This window comes from Xiphophorus couchianus, chromosome 6, assembly GCF_001444195.1.
Source record: "Xiphophorus couchianus chromosome 6, X_couchianus-1.0, whole genome shotgun sequence".
Taxonomy (NCBI): domain Eukaryota; kingdom Metazoa; phylum Chordata; class Actinopteri; order Cyprinodontiformes; family Poeciliidae; genus Xiphophorus; species Xiphophorus couchianus.
In genome coordinates this window covers 30736592-30758186 of record NC_040233.1, presented here as the reverse complement: position 1 = coordinate 30758186, position 21595 = coordinate 30736592, and the positions used below count along the sequence as shown (strand labels likewise).

The following is a 21595-nucleotide window of genomic DNA, read 5'->3' as shown; positions in this document are numbered from 1 at the left end:
TCTAAACCACCTTCAAACATAGCTTGGAAGTTTAATAGTAATCGGCTGAATAACAAAACTTTCTGTCCAGAAGTCCTGGACCTCATTGAAGATATTTCAGTAATAGATCTGTCGCCCTTAAGTAAGTGGGAGTGGTTTAAATTTAATGTTAGGACAACAGCAATAAAGGCAGGCAAAAGTGCTTCAAAGCTCAGGAGACAGAAACAATCCCAAATTAATAATTCTCTATGTTCAAAATCAGTTTTGACGTCTGAAGAGCTGAGTCAGCCTGATGCTTTAAATCTCAACTAGATGATGTTTTTCTAGATAAAGTAAGGGGGGCTTTCATTGGCTCCAGGGCTCGATGGATTGAAGATGGTGAAAAAAATCTTCATATTTTTTTAATCTTGAGAAGCAGAGACAGTCCAAAAAGAAGATTCAGAAACTAATTATTAATGGCAGCATCACTGAAGACCTGGATTTAATACATGAGACATTTTTATAGGGATCTTTACTGTTCTAAGTATTCAGAATCCAATTGCCAGTATTTTTTTGATGAAATTCAGGAATCTGTTGAAACAATTAATCTTGATTTTAAAGACCTTATGGAAGATGAATTAATAATGGAAGAACTTGATGAAGCAACAAAGAGTAAATCTCCAGGCCTCGATGGGTTAACCACTGAATTTTATACTTTCTTTTGGAAAGATTTACCAAAACTATTATTGAGGCCCTGCTGGATGCATTTCAAACAATAATCTCTCTCCCACCATGAAACGAGGTCTGATTACTCTGATCCCCAAAGCCAACAAAGATCCTTTATCACTAAACAAGTGGAGACCCATCACTCTGTTATGTACAGATTATAAAAGTTTAGCTCTTGTTTATGCCAATCGCTTAAACAGTGGATTAGGAACAATTATTAATGAATGCCAATCAGCGTTTTTAAAAGAAAGAAATATCCATCATCACACTAGACTGATTTTTGATATGATTGATTATCGTAGCTTTATTGATAGTGACAGTTTTATTTTATTCCTGGATTTCTTTAAGGCATTTGACTCACTGGAACACTGCTTTATAATAAAAACACTAAAATATTTTGGCTTTGGGGAAAAATTTTGTAATATAATCAGATTATTTTATACTGACATAAGTAGCTCAGTTTCCCTGGGAACGAGTTTGACCCCTAGTTTCTCTATGTCAAGAGGAATCAGGCAGGGCTGCCCAATTTCACCTAAATTATTTATATTAACTACTCAAATGCTACCTTACTAATTATGAACAATTCTAATTTGCACAGTATCAAAATTTTTGATAAGGAATTCAAGATAAGTCAGTTTGCGGATGATACAACAATTTTTCTAAGAGATAAAACTATGGTAGACATTGAGCTAAAATCTATTTTAATCTGGTTCGTCTCAATATTGATAAATGTGAACTTCTGCCGATCCAGTCCAGCTCTGAGAGTCTGCTGCTTCCATTACAGTTAAGTCTGAAGTTAAATATCTGGGAATACTGATTTCAAAAAATACTATTAGAAGAGAGGAGGAAAACATTGGAAGATGCTTGGATGGCATGAAGAGATTCTTGAGTCTTTGGTTCACTAGAGATCTGACTGGTTCTGGACCAACTCTTCTGTCCAAAGCTGAAGGAGTGTCCAAGTTAATTTATCCATGCCATTCTGCTTTTACCTCTGACAAGAATATTAAGAAAGCTAATTCAATAATCTTTCAATTTATCTGGAGGAACAAAACTCACTATTTAAGACGATCTCATCTTATTAAAGATTATGATAAAGGAGGAATTAGAGCCTTGGAGTTTGAGGCTCTGATTGGTTCATTTAGAATAAATTGGCTGAAAAACTATTTGTCTCATTCCAACTCAGTGTGGTTTCATATCCCTAAATCTATATTTAATAAACTCGGTGGCTTGGATTTCTTGCTTAAATGTGATTTTGAATTAACCAAGATTAATATTGCACTGTCTAATTTTCACAAACATTTTAGGAAAATGATATTTACCCACAATTTTACCCCACATGGATCCATAGTGTGGAATAACAGATCAATATTAATAAATAGAAAATCTATTTTTAAAACTAACTGGTATGAAAAAGGTATTTTATTTGTAACTGACTTATTGGATAGTATGGATAGTACTTAATGGTGTTTTGTTAAATTATAGAGATTTTACCAACAAATTTGATCTGAACTGTACTTGTAATGAATATCTAAAAGTATGTAAAGCTATTCCTGTAGCTCTGATCCATCTCATCCAAAACACCTTCAGATATTCAAATGTTATTTCATCTTTACCCAAACTGAAAACTGGAGAATATAGTGAGACTGATAGAAACAATAATGTTCTGCTTGTGACGGCCTTCAAATCTAAATTATTTAATGATTACAATTATTAAATAATTTAATAAGTATTAAATTAATAATTATAATAATGATTAAATTAATAATTATTAAATATTATAATGATTAATTATAATAATTAATAAGATCTAGATACGTTGGGATCTAGATCTCATAATATCTTGATAACAACCAATCTGTCTATTATAAAGAATTTGTTGTAAAATGGCCAATTTCACCAAAGGTTAAAGAATCTCACTTCAAAATCTCTCACAGTTTTTACCCAGTTGATCTTCCACATATTATACTGTTGGTGGCCTTGACATGGTCAATATTGTCTTCTTGCTTGTTAAACATCATAAATCCTGCTCTAAATTCAGAGGTTCTACAACTTGTTTGGATTTTTTTCCTTAACCAATTTAAACTATATTGCACCTCATTGAAACATTTGAAATCTGTTTCATAAAAAAGTAACTGCCAGTATTTAGTTTTTTGTATTTCCTTTATTTAACCAGGTAAACCCCGTTCAGATCTAGATCTCATTTTCAAGATGGACCTGAGCAAAACTTTGCAGTACATAACAACCTGGTTACAAGATAAAACCAATTAATACATATGCACCAGTATAAAACAATAAAAACAATTTAAAAACAATGACACTGTTTCATAGAATCTTGTTGCCCATCTTTAAGAACTGATAGAAATAAATCCAGTCAAATCATTTCCAACATCTTAAGTTCAGACTGCAGCTGATTCCAGGCTGTGGGGTAAAAACACTGAATGCCTGTTTCACTGTTTCAGTTCGAAACGTGGAACATGCAGAACAATAAAGTTATTGGAGCGAAGAGAACCGACAGTTCTATGTAGGAGAGTGGATAAATATGCTGGGGTTGGACCGAGTAAAGATTTATACATCAGGATCATTAAATGATTGTTAAATGAAGGAGCCAATCAGCTTTAGTTGCTCTATTGTTCTTCCTGTTTCTGTGCTTGTCTTTAGTCTGAGCTCCTTGTTTTCCTTTTTCTACCTACTGTATGTTGCAATGTTCTTATACCTCAACGAGTCTCTGTATACTGCTTCATAAAAAAAAAGCTCACCGCGGTCATCAGCGTCTCCTGCTGCTGCGGCTCGTTCATCTGCGCTCCGATCCAACACCGTTTCCTTCTTTCTGGGTTTTCATCTTCTTCACTGATCAGATATGAAAACGTGACTGATTCTAACTGTGATGCCCACGGGGGGGCGCTCCTCACAATAGAAAAAAAGGAGCACGCATTTCTTTAAATGTTTATGGGGTTAATGACGATGGGTGTAGTGATGGTGTTTCACCAGTAGGTGGCGCATGGAGACTCGGAGTAACGGACTGCGTCTCATTTATATTTACATTTTTCAGCTTCATCTGCTGCTGACCGGTCCGGAACCCTGGTACCGTTACATAACAGTCTCCCGTCTTCTTCTGTGGTTTTATTGAACCCGGCTGCTTTTTGCTTTGCTGCTGAGACTAACTTAAGGATTGTGCTGCTGCAGCGCCTCCTGCTGGTCAGATAATTTACATTTCAAAATTATTCACAACTTTTCCATATTTGGTCATATTGCAACTACAAATCAAAACATTTTATTCGGTTACCAGCTCGGGGGGGGGGGTGAAGAACTGGTTGACCTCAGAAAAGGGGGCTGAATATTTTGCACACCGCACTTTTCAGTTTTTTTATTTGTAAAAATATTTTGAATCATGAATCATTTTTTTTCCATTTTCCAATTGTGTTGATCTTTCACATTAAAATGAAATAAATGGTTCTGGTTCCTCATGCTTCAGTCTGACCACCAGGGGGCGCTGCAGCTGGATAAATTCCTGTGTACTATTCCTTTAACCTCCCCCTCCTCATCTGTCTCATGTCCCCTGTTGACCTTTGACATATAAGGCTATGTCGGCACGGCAACGGCTGACGTCCCTGAGTCTAAAAACAGCCTGAGACTCAGAGAGCAGCTGACCGCTCCGAGTCTGCCGAAGGTTTCACTGTCTGCATGACCCGTCCTCTCTCTGGGACTCGTCTCTGGAACTCGTCTCTGGAACTCGTCCTCTCTGGGACTCGTCCTCTCTGGGACTCGTCCTCTCTCTGGAAATCGTCCTCTCTCTGGGACTCGTCTCTTGGACTCGTCCTCTCTCTGGAACTCGTCCTCTTTCTGGGACTCGTCCTCTCTCTGGAACTCGTCCTCTCTCTGGGACTCGTCTCTGGGACTCGTCCTCTCTCTGGAACTCGTCCTCTCTCTGGGACTCGTCTCTGGGACTCGTCCTCTCTCTGGGACTCGTCTCTGGGACTCGTCTCTGGGACTCGTCCTCTCTCTGGAACTCGTCCTCTCTCTGGGACTCGTCCTCTCTCTGGAACTCGTCTCTGGGACTCGTCTCTGGGACTCGTCCTCTCTCTGGGACTCGTCCTCTCTCTGGAACTCGTCTCTGGGACTCGTCTCTGGGACTCGTCCTCTCTCTGGAACTCGTCCTCTCTCTGGGACTCGTCTCTTGGACTCGTCCTCTCTCTGGGACTCGTCCTCTCTCTGGAACTCGTCCTCTTTCTGGGACTCGTCCTCTCTCTGGAACTCGTCCTCTCTCTGGGACTCGTCTCTGGGACTCGTCCTCTCTCTGGGACTCGTCCTCTCTCTGGAACTCGTCTCTGGGACTCGTCTCTGGGACTCGTCCTCTCTCTGGAACTCGTCCTCTCTCTGGGACTCGTCTCTTGGACTCGTCCTCTCTCTGGGACTCGTCCTCTCTCTGGAACTCGTCCTCTTTCTGGGACTCGTCCTCTCTCTGGAACTCGTCCTCTCTCTGGGACTCGTCTCTGGGACTCGTCCTCTCTCTGGGACTCGTCTCTGGGACTCGTCCTCTCTCTGGAACTCGTCCTCTCTCTGGGACTCGTCTCTGGGACTCGTCCTCTCTCTGGGACTCGTCCTCTCTGGAACTCGTCCTCTCTCTGGGACTCGTCCTCTCTCTGGAACTCGTCTCTGGGACTCGTCCTCTCTCTGGGACTCGTCCTCTCTCTGGAACTCGTCTCTGGGACTCGTCCTCTCTGGGACTCGTCCTCTCTGGAACTCGTCCTCTCTCTGGGACTCGTCTCTGGGACTCGTCCTCTCTCTGGAACTCGTCCTCTCTCTGGGACCCGTCTCTGGGACTCGTCCTCTCTGGGACTCGTCCTCTCTCTGGGACTCGTCTCTTGGACTCGTCCTCTCTCTGGGACTCGTCTCTGGGACTCGTCCTCTCTCTGGAACTCGTCCTCTCTCTGGAACTCGTCCTCTTTCTGGGACTCGTCCTCTCTCTGGAACTCGTCCTCTCTCTGGGACTCGTCTCTGGGACTCGTCCTCTCTCTGGAACTCGTCCTCTCTCTGGGACTCGTCTCTGGGACTCGTCCTCTCTCTGGAACTCGTCCTCTCTCTGGGACTCGTCTCTGGGACTCGTGCTCTCTCTGGGACTCGTCTCTGGGACTCGTCCTCTCTCTGGGACTCGTCTCTGGGACTCGTCCTCTCTCTGGGACTCGTCCTCTCTCTGGAACTCGTCTCTGGGACTCGTCTCTGGGACTCGTCCTCTCTCTGGAACTCGTCCTCTCTCTGGGACTCGTCCTCTCTGGAACTCGTCCTCTCTCTGGGACTCGTCCTCTCTCTGGAACTCGTCTCTGGGACTCGTCTCTGGGACTCGTCCTCTCTCTGGAACTCGTCTCTGGGACTCGTCCTCTCTCTGGAACTCGTCTCTGGGACTCGTCCTCTCTGGGACTCGTCTCTGGGACTCGTCTCTGGAACTCGTCCTCTCTCTGGGACTCGTCTCTGGGACTCGTCTCTGGGACTCGTCCTCTCTCTGGGACCCGTCTCTGGGACTCGTCCCCGTCATGGACGGTCTGGAGAAGCAGCTGGTTTGTCCCATCTGTCTGGAGATGTTCTCCAAGCCGGTGGTCATCCTGCCATGTCAGCACAACCTGTGCAGGAAATGCGCCAACGACGTGTTCCAGGTAAGACTTCGTCCCTCCATCATGTCCTCCTCTCTGGACTCTGAATGCTCCTTCATGTCCAGAACCAGAACCCATTGGGTTTCTGGCTGCATGCTAGAAGCCTTAGCCAAACAGAACAAAACTGGTACCAGCCAAAGTCCAGAGAGGATCTGGACACCATGTTAGCGTCTGATTGGTCTGCTGTCCTCTCCAGGCATCCAATCCCTACCTGTCCAGCAGGACCGGCGCCACGGTGACGTCAGGCGGACGGTTCCGCTGCCCGTCCTGTAGACACGAGGTGGTTCTGGACCGGCACGGCGTCTACGGGCTGCAGAGGAACCTGCTGGTGGAGAACATCATCGACATGTACAAGCAGGGCAGCACCAGGTAGCGACTCCTGGGGACAGTCCGGGCCCTGTTCCCATGGTTACCACAGCACTGAGGCTGGCCTAGTCAAAGAGTTCAATGACATCCAGATAAATACAGACTGTACGGTGCTGGTTCTGGTTCTGTCGGACCTCAGCGTTGGCCATGACATATTACTGAAACCTTTGGAGAGCTGGGAGGATCGTCTGGTTCCGGTTCTGGACTGGAACCGACCCACATTCCTGGTTCTGATGCGCTTTGTCTCTGTGGTTCTGTTTGTGTTCATCAGTAAACCAGAACCAGAGAAGAAGCAGGAGCCGATGTGTGAGGAGCATCCTGACGAGAAGATCAACATTTACTGCATCACCTGCAGCGCCCCCACCTGTTCACTCTGCAAAGTGTTCGGACAACACAAAGACTGCCAGGTGGCGCCGCTGAGCCACGTCTTCGCCAGTCAGAAGGTACCACAGGGTGTGTTAAGGTGTGTTAAGGTGTGTTAAGGTGTGTGTTAAGGTGTGTTAAGGTGTGTTAAGGTGTGTGTTAAGGTGTGTTAAGGTGTGTTAAGGTGTGTGTTAAGGTGTGTTAATGTGTGTTAAGGTGTGTGTTAAGGTGTGTTAAGGTGGTTAAGGTGTGTTAAGGTGTGTTGAGGTGTGTGTTAAGGTGGTTAAGGTGTGTTAAGGTGTGTTAAGGTGGTTAAGGTGTGTGTTAGGTGTGTTAAGGTGTGTTAAGGGTGTGTTAGGTGTGTTGAGGTGTGTGTTAAGGTGTGTTAAGGTGTGTTAAGGTGTGTGTTAAGGTGTGTTAAGGTGTGTTAAGGTGTGTTGAGGTGTGTGTTAAGGTGTGTTAAGGTGTGTGTTAAGGTGTGTTAAGGTGTGTTAAGGTGTGTTAATGTGTGTTAAGGTGTGTGTTAAGGTGTGTTAAGGTGTGTGTTAAGGTGTGTTAAGGTGTGTTAAGGTGTGTGTTAAGGTGTGTTAAGGTGTGTTGAGGTGTGTGTTAAGGTGTGTTGAGGTGTGTGTTAAGGTGTGTTAAGGTGTGTGTTAAGGTGTGTTAAGGTGTGTTAAGGTGTGTTGAGGTGTGTGTTAAGGTGTGTTAAGGTGTGTTAAGGTGTGTGTTAAGGTGTGTTAAGGTGTGTTAATGTGTGTTAAGGTGTGTTAAGGTGTGTTAATGTGTGTTAAGGTGTGTGTTAAGGTGTGTTAAGGTGTGTGTTAAGGTGTGTTAAGGTGTGTTAAGGTGTGTGTTAAGGTGTGTTAAGGTGTGTTGAGGTGTGTGTTAAGGTGTGTTGAGGGGTGTGTTAAGGTGTGTTAAGGTGTGTGTTAAGGTGTGTTAAGGTGTGTTAAGGTGTGTTGAGGTGTGTGTTAAGGTGTGTTAAGGTGTGTGTTAAGGTGTGTTAAGGTGTGTTGAGGTGTGTGTTGAGGTGTGTTAAGGTGTGTTAAGGTGTGTTGAGGTGTGTGTTAAGGTGTGTTGAGGTGTGTTGAGGTGTGTGTTAAGGTGTGTTAAGTGTGTGTTAAGGTGTGTTAAGGTGTGTGTTAAGGTGTGTTAAGGTGTGTGTTAAGGTGTGTTAAGGTGTGTTAAGGTGTGTTGAGGTGTGTGTTAAGGTGTGTTGAGGTGTGTTGGGGTGTGTGTTGAGGTGTGTGTTAAGGTGTGTTAAGGTGTGTGTTAAGGTGTGTTAAGGTGTGTTGAGGTGTGTTAAGGTGTGTGTTAAGGTGTGTTAAGGTGTGTTAAGGTGTGGTTAAGGTGTGTGGTAAGGTGGTGTTAAGGTGTGGTAAGTGTGTTAAGGTGTGTTAAGGTGTGTTAAGGTGTGTTAAGGTGTGTTGAGGTGTGTTAAGGTGTGTGTTAAGGTGTGTTAAGGTGTGTGTTAAGGTGTGTTAAGGTGTGTGTTAAGGTGTGTTAAGGTGTGTGTTAAGGTGTGTTAAGGTGTGTTGAGGTGTGTGTTAAGGTGTGTTGAGGTGTGTTGAGGTGTGTTGGGGTGTGTGTTGAGGTGTGTGTTAAGGTGTGTTAAGGTGTGTGTTAAGGTGTGTTAAGGTGTGTGTTAAGGTGTGTTAAGGTGTGTGTTAAGGTGTGTTAAGGTGTGTTGAGGTGTGTAAGGTGTGTGTTAAGGTGTGTTAAGGTGGTGTTAAGGTGTGTTAAGGTGTGTGTTAAGGTGTGTTAAGGTGTGTTAAGGTGTGTTGAGGTGTGTTAAGGTGTGTTAAGGTGTGTTAAGGTGTGTGTTAAGGTGTGTTAAGGTGTGTGTTAAGGTGTGTGTTAAGGTGTGTTAAGGTGTGTTGAGGTGTGTTAAGGTGTGTGTTAAGGTGTGTTAAGGTGTGTGTTAAGGTGTGTTAAGGGTGTGTTAAGGTGTGTGAAGGTGTGTTAAGGTGTGTGTTAAGGTGTGTTAAGGTGTGTTAAGGTGTGTTGAGGTGTGAAGGTGTGTAAGGTGTGTAATGTGTGTTAAGGTGTGTGTTAAGGTGTGTTAAGGTGTGTTGAGGTGTGTTGAGGTGTGTGTTAAGGTGTGTTAAGGTGTGTTGAGGTGTGTTGAGGTGTGTGTTAAGGTGTGTTGAGGTGTGTGTAAGGTGTGTGTTAAGGTGTGTTAAGGTGTGTGTTAAGGTGTGTTAAGGGTGTGTTAAGGTGTGTTAAGGTGTGTTGAGGTGTGTGTTAAGGTGTGTTAAGGTGTGTTAAGGTGTGTGTTAAGGTGTGTTAAGGTGTGTTGGGGTGTGTGTTAAGGTGTGTTGAGGTGTGTTGAGGTGTGTTAAGGTGTGTTGAGGTGTGTTAAGGTGTGTGTTAAGGTGTGTTGAGGTGTGTGTTAAGGTGTGTTAAGGTGTGTTGAGGTGTGTGTTAAGGTGTGTTAAGGTGTGTTGGGGTGTGTGTTAAGGTGTGTTGAGGTGTGTTAAGGTGTGTTGAGGTGTGTTAAGGTGTGTGTTAAGGTGTGTTGAGGTGTGTGTTAAGGTGTGTTAAGGTGTGTTGAGGTGTGTTAAGGTGTGTTAAGGTGTGTTAAGGTGTGTTAAGGTGTGTTGAGGTGTGTGTTAAGGTGTGTTAAGGTGTGTTGAGGTGTGTGTTAAGGTGTGTGTTAAGGTGTGTTAAGGTGTGTTAAGGTGTGTGTTAAGGTGTGTTGAGGTGTGTTTAGGTGTGTACGGTTGTTAGGTGTGTTAAGGTGTGTTTAGGTGTGTGTTCCGGGGTGTGTTCTTGTGTTGTGTGTGTGTTGTGTTTTGTTCAGGTGTGTGTTCCGGTGTGTTACGGTGTGTTGGTGTGTTGGTGTGTGTTGTGTGGTTGGTGTGTTACGGGTGTGTGTTGCGTGTGTGTTGTTCGGTGTGTGTTGAGGTTGTGTGTGTTAAGGTGTGTTCCGTGGTTGGTGTGGTTTCGGTGTGTTCCGGTGTGGTTGGGTGTGGTGTTGCCGCCTGTCTGCAGGCTGAACTCACTGACTGCGTCTCCTTGCTGGTCGGGAACAACGAGCGGATCCAGGCCATCGTCAGCCAGCTGGATGAAACCTGCAGAGCTGTGGACGTGAGTGGACGTCCTCCAGGTGAGACGGGTCCTCGGCCGGCTCCGTCTCACCTGGAGGACGCGTGTCTGCAGGAGAACGGCCGGCGGCAGAAGTCCAGGGTTTGCGAGACATTCGACCGCCTGTTTGCGCTGCTGGAGGAGAAGAAAGGCGAGATGACGGTCAGCATCAGCTGCGAGCAGGAGGAGAAGCTGGACTACATCCGCAGTCTGAACAGGAAGTACAGCGAGCACCTGGAGGAGACCGCCAAACTGCTGGAGACCGCCATCCAGACCATGGACGAGCCTGAGATGGCGGTTTTCCTCCAGGTGACCCTGAATGCAGCATTGATCAGAGAATGAGAGCAGAGTCAGCTCAGATATTCTGACATTTCTGTCTGGTCTTCCTACACAGTCGGCCAAGCCTCTGCTGCAAAAGTGAGTTCCTGGTCTTGTTGCTGTACCAGTGTCTCCCACGAGTTTTCTGTTAGCTTCCCACTAGTTTCCCATTTATTTCCTGGTAGTTTCCTGTTAGTTTATTTGGTGTTTCTTTGTCCCCTCAGGCTGCTGCAGTCCACGGACACATCCCACCTGGACAATGTCCAGCCTGGTTATGAGAATATGGACCACTTCACCGTAAACTTTGACCCCCAGAGGAAGGCACTGGCGGACGTTGACTTCATCAAACGTAAACATCCGCCTGACTGACCAGTCACAGAGCAGAATGCTTCCTGTTTGATGGTCTGTGTCCTTCCAGTTGATGATGATGAAAGCGAAGATGAGGTGGAAGCTAGAGGACAGCCGCACGTCGCACCCGCAGCAGCCAATCAGCAGCCTTCACTGGCTCCTCCCCAAGCCCCGCCCCTTCACACTAAGAACCCCGCCCCCTCATCGTCAGCCCCGCAGCCCCCGCCCCCTACCCCTCTCCCCACGACTAGCTCCGCCCCTCAGGTATGAACAGGTTACCATGTGATTTTACTGAGGTTTTCAAGTGAAACTGCTCACCTGTTCGTCTCCATGGTAACCAGTTTAACCCCTTCCTCTTTAGTCCGATCACCAGAGCGAGTCGGAGGACAAAGACGGACCCAAACACGTCTTCTCTTTCAGCTGGCTCAACCAGAAGTAAGAGATCTGGGTCCTGGAGGACCTGGAGATCCTGGAGATCCTGGAGATCCTGGGGCTTCATGCATAAAGCGTGCGCACAATAAATGTGTGGCGCCGTATTTTACACACAAGTCAGAATGTATAAAAATTAACTTTGGGTCAAATATACGCTCACATTTACCCTGGTGTGAAAATGTGCTGCAGCCACACAGTAGCAATAATTTATTATTGTTTCTGTGGACAATAATAAACTACAAAGAGTCAAAACTCACTAAATCCACTGAAATCTGACGACATCCAGTTATTTAGACCAAGAAGCATCAAACCAGATGATTGTCATGATTTTAATATTTGATTGTTTAAATGAAGAATCTGAACCACATTTATCCTCAGACAATAAGCTAACACACACAAAATATAAAAAATAAAAAGACGTGAAAACTTCACTTGAATACTTTTAAAGTTTGTCTCATAAAGATGTAACACATCGTCTAAATGCATCTATGGGTCATTTCCTTCTGACTGAAAAAGAAAACAGAGTTGATCAGCAGATTAACTCCAAACAGGTTGGATTATTTGAGGTGATCAAGGTGTGAAGACGATCACACCTGTGTGCTGAGCCACAACGTAACTGAGGAGTTCTGGCTCTGATGGAGAAGATCGCCAGTGGAAGGATTCACAGGGAGCCATTGATCAGAGATCATATTGATCTGATGGTTTATTAGCGTTTAGATTAATTCATCCTGGACTCTGAGCAGAACTTAAAAGAAGGAACCGGTACCGGTCCAGCTGCAGTCATCCTTTGTGAATGCGCCTTATGGACAGAAATCATCTCGACTCTGTAAATGTAACGTTTGCTGATGATTCCTGGATTTAGAATAAACGTCCACATTCCCAGTCAAAGACTCTCTGAGTCTCTGTGTCTTTAAGAACCGGCGTTCTGTTTATCTGTGCTACCCGTAAATCCGTCCTACCTTGTGGTCATGCTCACATCGATGCTACGTCACAATCTGCTGACTCAGCAGATTTCTTATAAATCCGTCCTACCTGTGGAAGTTTCGTTTCATGTGTTTTATTTCATCGCAGATTACGGTTAGCTTTATTTCATTTATTTTATTCCCGGCTTTCATTAAGCTGCTGAATTACTTCATGGTTTTACTTTACATGACAGCAGCTTGTAAATTTATCTATAAATGGTTTTAGTTTGCCGTCTGAAATGTCGTTCCTGTAAACATATCATTATTTGGCGGTTAATCAGGACAAAATATGTTGGGTTTTTAGCTATTTTGTCCTTATAATTAAAAATATTTTAGTTTAATAACGCTCTTTATTACTAAACTTTGCTGAATAGATGTTAGTGATACTATGTGGGATTTTAGCTGTGTAATATTAGTGTATATGAATCATATCCTATCATTTCAGTGACCTGCTCAGTTCAGTGACACATTGTGGCTGCATTTAATAAAGTCTGTCATACAGCAGATTAATGCACAAAAAAGAGTCACACTGATCTGTATTTGTCTTTAATTCCAATAAAACCTGTTTCCTCTGTCTGATACGGTTTTATTCTTACTAACCTCTGTATTTAAAATATTTGAACAGGTAGGATATTCTAGTAAAGGATTAGTGCAAACATCTACAGCTTTTCATTTTAAACAGGTAGATGTTCAGATGAAGGAAGTGATCTTCTTGTGGTTTCGTCATGGATAGAAATTGTTCCGATGCTAAGCTAACCATAACTGCTAAGCTTCCACTTCAGTCACTCAAATATTGTTATCCGATATATTTAACATCAACAACCTGCTATAGTTTTCTGACTGTAAACATGACGGTAGCAGCTTTGGACGGGTAGCACAGACAGATAGACTCAGCTATCTATTCGTGCTACTGTAGGAAAATCTGACGAGGTAGCACAGATTGTCAGAACGCTCTGCTGCTGCAACAGGCATTTGCACGATCACTTTATTTATTTTATTTGGATTTTTTTTCTTTAAAATGTATTTTTATTTTTCTGAGGTGACCTTTTGCCCTGAAAGCACATTTTACATAAAATACATTATTATTATTATTATTATAAATACTTATACTGCTTCGAACAAGGACGTTGCCATGGTTACTGCTTCCTGTGGCGGCAGACTTCCAGGTATTTATACTAATTTACTTTAAGATGTATTTATGGAGGCGGAGCAGCTGCTCTGTTTCAGCAAATTGGGTTTTATAAAGGAAAGGTGAGCGGCGCCTCGTACGGCTTTATACATCCGAATGTTCACAAAGTTTTAGTGTGAAAACTGCGCAGTGTTTTATGCATGAGGCCCCTGAACCTTACAGACTCAAAGGACCTGGTCTCCCCAGGTCCAGGTCTCTCCAGGTCCGGGTTTATCAGGCTGATGTGGCTGAATCCTGTTTCCATGGTAATGACCCGATCAGGTCCAAGTCCTGAAGCGACTCGTTGCTCTGGTTGCCGGTCGATGTTGCAGCTCCACTGAGGAACATGCGACCTGACCTCTGACCTTTCAGAAAGCAGCTCAGTGGTTTTTAATTTGAAAGTGTTTCTTAAACAGGAAGTGCATCTGCTGGGTCTCTTCAAAATAAAACATAAATCAGCAACAGCCTGCAGGTTGAATGTGACTCAGCAGGTTGTGGGTTCAAATCCTGACCTCGGGTTCTTCAGTCCGCCTATCCGGGTTCAGTCCGGGTCACAAATGGTTCCGAGGTCTGAGTCCGCCCCCATGCTCATTTCTGGTGCTCTTATTGTGACAGTCGGACTCTTATTTTGAAAGGCGGCGGCCCATTCTGGGTCGGAGCAGCTGGAGGTTCGGATAACATGGCGGGTCGGGACCGGATCTTTCACCTTCTCAGACAGCTGGAGCGCGCTGCGTAAGTCCGAACCGGTTCCGGTTCCCAGCCCGGTTTGGTCGATCTCTGATTTAAAAGGTCACAGTTCGGAGCGGTTCGAATGAATGTTGGGTTTTACTCGGTGGCTCGGTTAGGTCCAGATAGGTTCTGGTTCTGCTGTGGTTCGGCTCAAAGAAACAATGTTTAATGGGTTCTACGTCCTGTTGCTACGTCACTGATCAAAGGTCCAACAGGTCAGAGTCCGAACTGGACCGGACCGGACCAGTCTGGGTTCGACCAAGGTCAGACAAGGTGAAGCAGATACAGCTGGGGCCCGGTTCGGCAGGGGCCCGGTTCGGCAGGCAGATTCCTTCTGAGGATTTTGATTTAGTGATTCCTGTTTTATGATCGGAAATAATAAAATCTTGAATGTTTGAAGCGACATGATCTGGAGTTCTGTCAGTTACTGGACCGGGTCCAGAACTCATCCAGGTTTGGTTCCGGTTCTGGACCCGACCCGGTGTCGGGGTTCCTCCTGACTCTACTGAGCATACTCCGTGTTGACAGGTGCAGATGCCCCGCCCACTCCCACACCTTCCATCAAGGTAAGCTTCCCATTGGTCCGCATGTTGACCAGACCCAGCTGGGCCCGGTCCAGCAAAACCTCCCGGTTCTGATCCGTGTGTGTGCGTAGGAGCGGCAGCGGCCGGCGACAGGAAGACGGACTACGCCTTCGAGGTAACCTGGACTGGAACCGGGCCGGGTTCTGAACGGATCGGGTTCTGATCTGTCCCTTGGTCTCCTCAGATGGCCAGCTCCAACATCCGCTACGGCGCCGGGGTCAGCGCTGAGGTCGGCATGGTAACCACCTCCTTCTTCATCATCATCATCACAGCGAGCGAGGACGGGACAGACCAGAACCAGAACCAGAACTAGGAGGCGCTGCAGCTAACAGGAGCAGATCTGTTCATTAAAAAACATTAAATTTTTTAGTTTAGATTTAAAAACATCAAATAAAAACAAACTAAATGTAAAATAAAGAATCTAAATGAAGCTGCAGATTTTTGGTTTCCTTCACTAAGGAAGTCCGGTCAGAACCAGAACCAGATTAATACTGGGTTTACCCCCCAGGCTCCGGTCTCACCTGGGATCCGCCTCCAGGTTTCACATGCCGGGTCCGTTTGCAGGACCTACAGAACCTGGGAGCCCAGAACGTGTGCCTGATGACGGACCGGACCCTGACCCGCCTGCCGCCCGTGCAGGCCGTCCTGGAGTCCCTGGTGAGGAACCGAGTCCATTTCCAGGTGTTCGACGATGTCCGGGTGGAGCCCAGCGACTCCAGGTGAGACGGCCAACAGAACCGCGCCAGGAGCTACCAGCTGCTAACAGGAGCTAACAGCTGCTAACAGGAGCTGCCAGCTGCTAACAGGAGCTAACAGCTGCTAACAGGAGCTACCAGATGCTAACAGGAGCTGCCAGCAGCTAACAGGAGCAACCAGCTGCTAACAGGAGCTAACAGCTGCTAACAGGAGCTACCAGCTGCAAACGGGAGCTACCAGCTGCTAACGGGAGCTGCCAGCTGCTAACGGGAGCTGCCAGCTGCTAACGGGAGCTGCCAGCTGCTAACAGGAGCTAAAAGCTGCTAACAGGAGCTAAAAGCTGCTAACAGGAGCTACCAGCTGCTAACAGGAGCTGCTAACAGCTGCTAACAGGAGCTTCCAGCTGCTAACAGGAGCTAACAGCTGCTAACAGGAGCTAACAGCTGCTAACAGGAGGTAACAGCTGCTAACAGGAGCTAACAGCTGCTAACAGGAGCTAACAGCTGCTAACAGGAGCTGCTAACAGGAGCTGCTACTAGCTGCTAACAGGAGCTACCAGCTGCTAACAGGAGCTAATAGCTACTAACAGGAGCTAACAGCTGCTAACAGGAGCTGCCAGCTGCTAACAGGAGCTACCAGCTGCTAACAGGAGCTAACAGCTGCTAACAGGAGCTGCCAGCTGCTAACAGGTGCTAACAGGAGCTACCAGTTGCTAACAGAAACTGCCAGCTGCTAACAGGAGCTAACGGCTGCTAACAGGAGCTAACAGGTGGAGCTTCTTCTTTCAGTTTTAAAGAAGCAATCTCGTTTGCGAAGAAGGACTCGTTCGACGTGTTCGTGGCGGTGGGCGGCGGCTCCGTCATCGACACCTGTAAAGCCGCCAACCTGTACTCCTGCCATCCTGACGCCGACTTCCTGGACTTCGTCAACGCTCCGATAGGGAAAGGCAGGCCGGTGACCAGAACCCTGAAGCCGCTCATCGCAGGTCAGCCTCGCCGCCTCCGGGTCGGGAGGTTCCGATGGTCGGCTCACCGCTCTGCTTTTCCTCTCCAGTTCCAACGACCGCAGGCACCGGCAGCGAGACCACCGGGGTCGCCATCTTCGACTACGAGCCTCTGAAGGCCAAAACAGGTGAGAGCTGTCAGAACCTCGTGTGATTGGCTGTCTCTGAGCCGTGATTGGCTGTTTCTGTACAGGTATCGCTAGCAGAGCGCTCCGACCCACGCTGGGCATCGTGGACCCGCTGCACACTCTGAGTATGCCCGAACGAGTCGCCGCCAACAGCGGCTTCGACGTGCTGTGGTGAGGAGGGTTCTGGTTAGAGCGGGTCTTACCGGAGTTACCGGGTTCTGACGGGTTACGTCTCTCCAACAGCCATGCTCTGGAATCCTACACCGCCCTGCCCTACAGCCAGAGGGCGCCCTGCCCCACCAACCCCATCAACCGGCCCGCCTACCAGGGCAGCAACCCCATCAGTGACGTCTGGTCCCGCCATGCCCTCAGTGTGGTCTCCAAGTACATGAAGCGGTAAACGGACCGGAACCTTCCTGAAGTTTTCCTGAAGCTTCACTAAAACTCTTCATGTTGGAATGGAAACGTTTCTGTTGAGATTTGACCTTTTAACCTCAAAGTCCAGAGGAAGTTTCCCCGCCGTTCTGCATACAGCTAGTGTAGCTCTGGTTTCTGCTCAGGGCGGTGCGGGACTCGGAGGACTTGGAGGCTCGCTCCAGCATGCACCTGGCCAGCGTGTTCGCTGGGATCGGCTTCGGGAACGCCGGAGTCCATCTGTGGTGAGCTGAACACCACCGCCCTGAACGCCGCCGCCGGATTCAACCTGCCTGTGTTTTTGTCTCAGCAGCCACGGGATGTCCTACCCCATCGCTGGGAATGTGAAGACTCACACAGCCAGGGGCTACAGCGTGGAGCACCCCCTGGTGGTGAGATACGGAGTGTAAATTATTCCTGGTCTCCCGCCGGCCTGCCGCTTCAACGGCTCCGTATCTCTGCAGCCTCATGGACTCTCCGTCGTTCTGACGGCGCCGGCCGTCTTCAGCTTCACTGCACCCATGTGCCCAGAGCGCCACCTGGAGGCCGCTGAGATCCTGGGTAGGGAGGGGGGGGCTCAGGGTCACACTCACAGTAACGGGTCAGAGGTTAAAAACTCTGCGGTGCGTTCAGGTGCAGACGTGCGGCAGGTGAAGCGTGCGGACGCCGGCGCCGTTCTGGCCGACACGCTGCGCCGCTTCCTGTTTGACCTTCAGGTGGAGGACGGACTCGGCGCCGTCGGATACCATAAGGACGACATTCCGGCTCTGGTGAAAGGAACGCTGCCTCAGGTGAGCTGCTCACCTGCAGCTCCAGGTGCTTTGTGGCGCCTTTACAGGAAATAATATTAGCTACCATAACTATGCAGATGACACACAGCTCTACATTACGATGTCACCAGGTGACCTTTGACCCCATCCAATCACTGAACAGATGCTTAGAACAGATAAATGTGTGGATGTGCCAAAACTTTCTCCAGCTGAACAGAAACAAAACTGAAGTTATTATTTTTGGACCTAAAGAGGAACGATCTAGAGTTATAGATCTAGAGCTATAGATCTAGAGTTATAGATCTAGAGTCGATGCACAGCTTCAGTTATTACAACTGAAAACCAGCGATCAGCCCGAAACCTGGGAGTAGTGATGGACTCTGACCTGAACCTCCAGAGCCACATAAAGACAGTTACAAAGTCGGCCTTCTATCACCTGAAGAACATTTCCAGGATTAAAGGACTAATGTCTCAGCCAGATCTAGAGAAGCTCATCCATGCCTTCATCTTCAGTCGTATTGATTATTGCAACGGCGTCTTCACAGGTCTGTCCAACAAATCAATCAAACAGCTGCAGCTGATCCAGATGCTGCTGCTGGCGTTCTGACTAAAACCAGGAAGATAGAGCACATAACACCAGTTTTAAAGTCCCTCCACTGGCTCCCTGTAGCTCAAAGAATAGACTTTAAAATACTGTTGTTAGTTTATAAATCACTGAACGGCTTAGCACCACAATACATTAAAGATCTGCTGTTGTTGTATCAACCTTCCAGACCTCTCAGGTTCTGGTTCTGGTTCTGCTCTGCATCCCCAGAACCAGAACCAAACGAGGAGAAGCAGCTTTCAGCATCTATGCACCACAAATTTGGAACAAACTTCCAGAAAACTGTAAAACAGCTGAAACACTGACTTCTTTTAAATCTCAACTAAAAACCCACCTGTTTAGGATTGTATTTGAAATGTAATCAATTACAAATTTATTGATGGAACTTGACTTAATGTCATGTTTTAATTATTGATTCTATGTTGCTTTGTGTTTCTGTGTTTGATAAGATAAGATTTATTGTCATTGTCATCAACAGATTACAGATTGAGATTTGCTCGACTCGAGTTAAGATGCAGGTTATGTGTATATATATAATATACACAGATAAAGAAATAAATAGTACAAAAAGCACTTTGAAATGCCTTGATGCTGAAATCTGCTATACAAATAAAATTTGATTGATTGATTGATTTACATCACTTCCTGTTCCTGTTACAGGAGCGCGTGACCAAACTGTCGCCACGGGCGCACACCGAGGAGGACCTGAGCCGCCTGTTTGAGACCTCCATGAAGTTGTATTGAGCCGCCTGCAGCCACCAGGGGGCTCCACCGTCACTCTGCTGTTAATTAATCAGCATTTGGCCGGGTCAGAACCGGGTCAGAACCGGTCTCTAATGAATTGTGATTTAAAGCTTCATGGAAAACAGATCCAGAACCTGAAGTTCTGAAGGAATCAAGTGATGATTTATTGGATCAGAACCGGGTCGGATCAGGACAGGTCTCTTGAATCAGGTTTTAAATCTTCAGTGATTTATTCATCAAAAACAGAACCTGAAGTTCTGAAGGAATCATGTATTGGACCGGGTTGGATCAGAACCAGCTGGTTTTGTGATTTTAACTTTTTGATCAGAATAAAATCGTCTGAATCTGCTTCCTGTCTGGTTCTTTAATCTGAGTTTAATCCCACCTGGACACACTGCCGACACACACCTGTTGGTAGTGTGTTGGTAGCTAGCAGCAGATTAAACTGTCACAAGGTAATGAGTTGTAGCGGAGGTAACCGGATGGTGTATTAGTTGAAAACAGTGTAAATTCCCACCCGTTTCGGGCCCTTGAATACATCTATGCCCCGTTTCCCCACCTTCACTTCCGGTTCACAGCATTGGGCTCATTTTGAATGGAGGCGCCGGATGTACCCGGATGTACCCGCCAAGCTGTGAGTATCAGGTCCGTTGCTGTGTGCAGTTGGATCTGCCGGATGAACGCTGGTTCCGTGGTTCTGGATCATGGATGTTTGTGCTGCTGTAGGATACATTGAAGTTTGATGTTCTGTTTAATGTTAATGTTGCTTTTATATTGTTGCTCCTAGTTTTTCTGACGTTCCTTTTTAAGATGCACTGCAGAGTCTGAATGTACCGTTTGTGTGGCTGATTAAGGTACCAGATTTTCATTTGACCTTTTATGGCTTTTTTATTGTCGGCAGACACTTTATTGTCATTTTGGGTATTACAGATTGCTGCTGTTGCTAATTATGCTACCAGTTGTTCTGTAGTCTAGATGCTCTCGGTTAGTTGGTCTCATTAACGGCTCGTGTTCTGGAGCTGGTTCTGGAGCACAAGCGCTATAGAACCAGAACTACACTTAATACCTTTTTTTTTATGAGTTAGCTGATTTGGACTGGGTTTATGTCATTTCAGATTTGCTTTTCTTTTGTTTATTTGACGTTATTTTGTGCCATTATTTTGCGTTGCTACTAATTTGGTCTGCAGTTGTTTAAGTCTCAGATTGCCTCTAGTGTTGTTCTGGCTTCCTGGGCTTTAAAAAAGAATAATAAAGTCTTTTTTTTCTCTCCGAAGAGTTTTTGCGGCGCTAGTGGCTCATATTTTCTGTGACAGCAGGCAGACAGGAAGGAGGGCGAGGGGAGGCGGAGGACATGCGGCAAAGGCCGTCGGGACCGGGAGTCGAACCCGCGACGTCCGCGTCGAGGACTAAGGCCTCCAAGCGTGGGGCGTGCTAACCCGCTTACTGTAAAAAAAAAAAAAAAAAAGTTATAATCTATTTCTGTTTCATCATTTTAAGCAGCCTGGGTACTTTTAGTAGAAAAGTATCCAGGCCACTAGATATTATTTGAGAGGTCTACCTGTTGGCTTTAGGTCCTCTGTGCGATCCGGGTTCTTCCCCCGTGTTACACTAATATAGAAATAAATATTTTTATTAAAGTTCCATACTGCAGCTCCTTATTTTGAAAGGGCTTGGTGGACATGTTGTGACTTCCTGCCGTCTTGGTTTAGACCAGTGTTTCCCAACGCTGGTCCTCCATGTTTTAGAGGTTTCCCTGCTTTAATGTCCTGATTCAACTGATTGCAGCTCAACAAACGCCTGTTAATAATCAGTCATCAATTGAAATCAGCTGGACTGAAGCAAAGAAACGTGTATATTATTCAGAGGAAGGATTTTCACTGTCGGCATGTTTTTGAAATATTCTCTTTTATTTACTGCAACGCAGCTCAGTTTTGAACAGATTCTGTAGCTTTCTGTTTACTTCTAAATCTGTTCTTTAGTCGCATCTTTTTGGGTCTACTACTGCCTCTATAATAAAAAACATTTACAACGTTTGCATAAGAAACTTAATTGAGCAAAAGTTAATAACAAACAAATGAATTAGATTCACAGAAAAATAACGAATCTGGTTGTTAAACAGATACAAGTAAAAATTCACATTTTGCTTTCATGGTGCTTTATGTCATTCTGATAGATTTTTACTTGGTAGAGTCTTATATACAGGAAAAAATAATATGAAACTATTTAAACTATCATGGTGAAAATTTTCCTTTGACTCTAAACTGATAAAAATAAAATATATTCATAGAATCGCAATATCAACTATTTGTTTGAGTAAAACACTTAGCATGCTACAGGGAGATGTTATGATTTAGTTTGGTTAAGAATAATTATTGCACCGTCAATAAATAACTTCTAATGGATGTTCTCAAGTACCAGAGGAAAACAGTAACTCCTTCCTGAGCTCACAGGGTCAAAGTGATGAATAAAGAGGACGGAGGCTCTCTGCTGAAATATTCCTTCCATCTTTCATGTTCTTTCAGCAAACAGTTGAGACAGAGTTGATTTTGG

At 45.7% G+C, this 21595-nt stretch overlaps 2 protein-coding genes across 5 annotated transcripts; both read left to right on the top strand.

Annotated features, from left to right (window-relative positions):
• The first annotated feature begins 6049 nt into the window (after positions 1-6049).
• On the top strand, positions 6050-12134 carry LOC114146147 (E3 ubiquitin-protein ligase TRIM63-like). Of its 2 annotated transcripts, XM_028019974.1 has the most exons (10): positions 6050-6095; positions 6151-6332; positions 6526-6698; positions 6967-7138; positions 10053-10148; positions 10221-10454; positions 10540-10562; positions 10688-10812; positions 10882-11075; positions 11173-12134. In XM_028019974.1, the coding sequence occupies exons 2-10, from the start codon at positions 6213-6215 to the stop codon at positions 11248-11250; spliced, it is 1215 nt and encodes a 404-aa protein (XP_027875775.1). In that variant the 5' UTR covers positions 6050-6095; positions 6151-6212; the 3' UTR covers positions 11251-12134. The 2 variants fall into 2 exon arrangements, with proteins under 2 accessions (XP_027875775.1, XP_027875774.1); XM_028019973.1 differs by lacking the exon at positions 6050-6095 and having other exon boundaries at positions 6110-6332.
• Positions 12135-13956: 1822 nt separating this feature from the next.
• Positions 13957-19394, top strand: adhfe1 (alcohol dehydrogenase iron containing 1). Of its 3 annotated transcripts, none has more exons than XM_028019970.1 (14): positions 13957-14105; positions 14631-14668; positions 14758-14801; positions 14871-14924; positions 15251-15405; positions 16171-16367; positions 16436-16513; positions 16579-16684; positions 16757-16909; positions 17074-17172; positions 17241-17319; positions 17392-17488; positions 17561-17718; positions 18962-19394. In XM_028019970.1, the coding sequence occupies exons 1-14, from the start codon at positions 14053-14055 to the stop codon at positions 19043-19045; spliced, it is 1395 nt and encodes a 464-aa protein (XP_027875771.1). In that variant the 5' UTR covers positions 13957-14052; the 3' UTR covers positions 19046-19394. The 3 variants fall into 3 exon arrangements, with proteins under 3 accessions (XP_027875771.1, XP_027875773.1, XP_027875772.1); XM_028019972.1 differs by having other exon boundaries at positions 14631-14691; positions 14784-14801; XM_028019971.1 differs by lacking the exons at positions 14631-14668; positions 14758-14801; positions 14871-14924 and having other exon boundaries at positions 14012-14105.
• Positions 19395-21595: the final 2201 nt, after the last annotated feature.

What these genes read in the sequence shown, in the direction of transcription:
- LOC114146147 (XM_028019974.1), top strand. Translation starts at nt 6,213, where the DNA reads ATGGACGGTCTGGAGAAGCAGCTGGTTTGTCCCATCTGTCTGGAGATG. An exon ending in TACAAGCAGGGCAGCACCAG is followed by an intron (nt 6,699 to 6,966) that starts GTAGCGACTCCT and finishes TGTGTTCATCAG; the next exon opens with TAAACCAGAACCAGAGAAGA. An exon ending in CGACTAGCTCCGCCCCTCAG is followed by an intron (nt 11,076 to 11,172) that starts GTATGAACAGGT and finishes CTTCCTCTTTAG; the next exon opens with TCCGATCACCAGAGCGAGTC.
- adhfe1 (XM_028019970.1), top strand. Translation starts at nt 14,053, where the DNA reads ATGGCGGGTCGGGACCGGATCTTTCACCTTCTCAGACAGCTGGAGCGC. An exon ending in GTCTCCAAGTACATGAAGCG is followed by an intron (nt 16,910 to 17,073) that starts GTAAACGGACCG and finishes GTTTCTGCTCAG; the next exon opens with GGCGGTGCGGGACTCGGAGG. An exon ending in GGAGGCCGCTGAGATCCTGG is followed by an intron (nt 17,489 to 17,560) that starts GTAGGGAGGGGG and finishes CGGTGCGTTCAG; the next exon opens with GTGCAGACGTGCGGCAGGTG.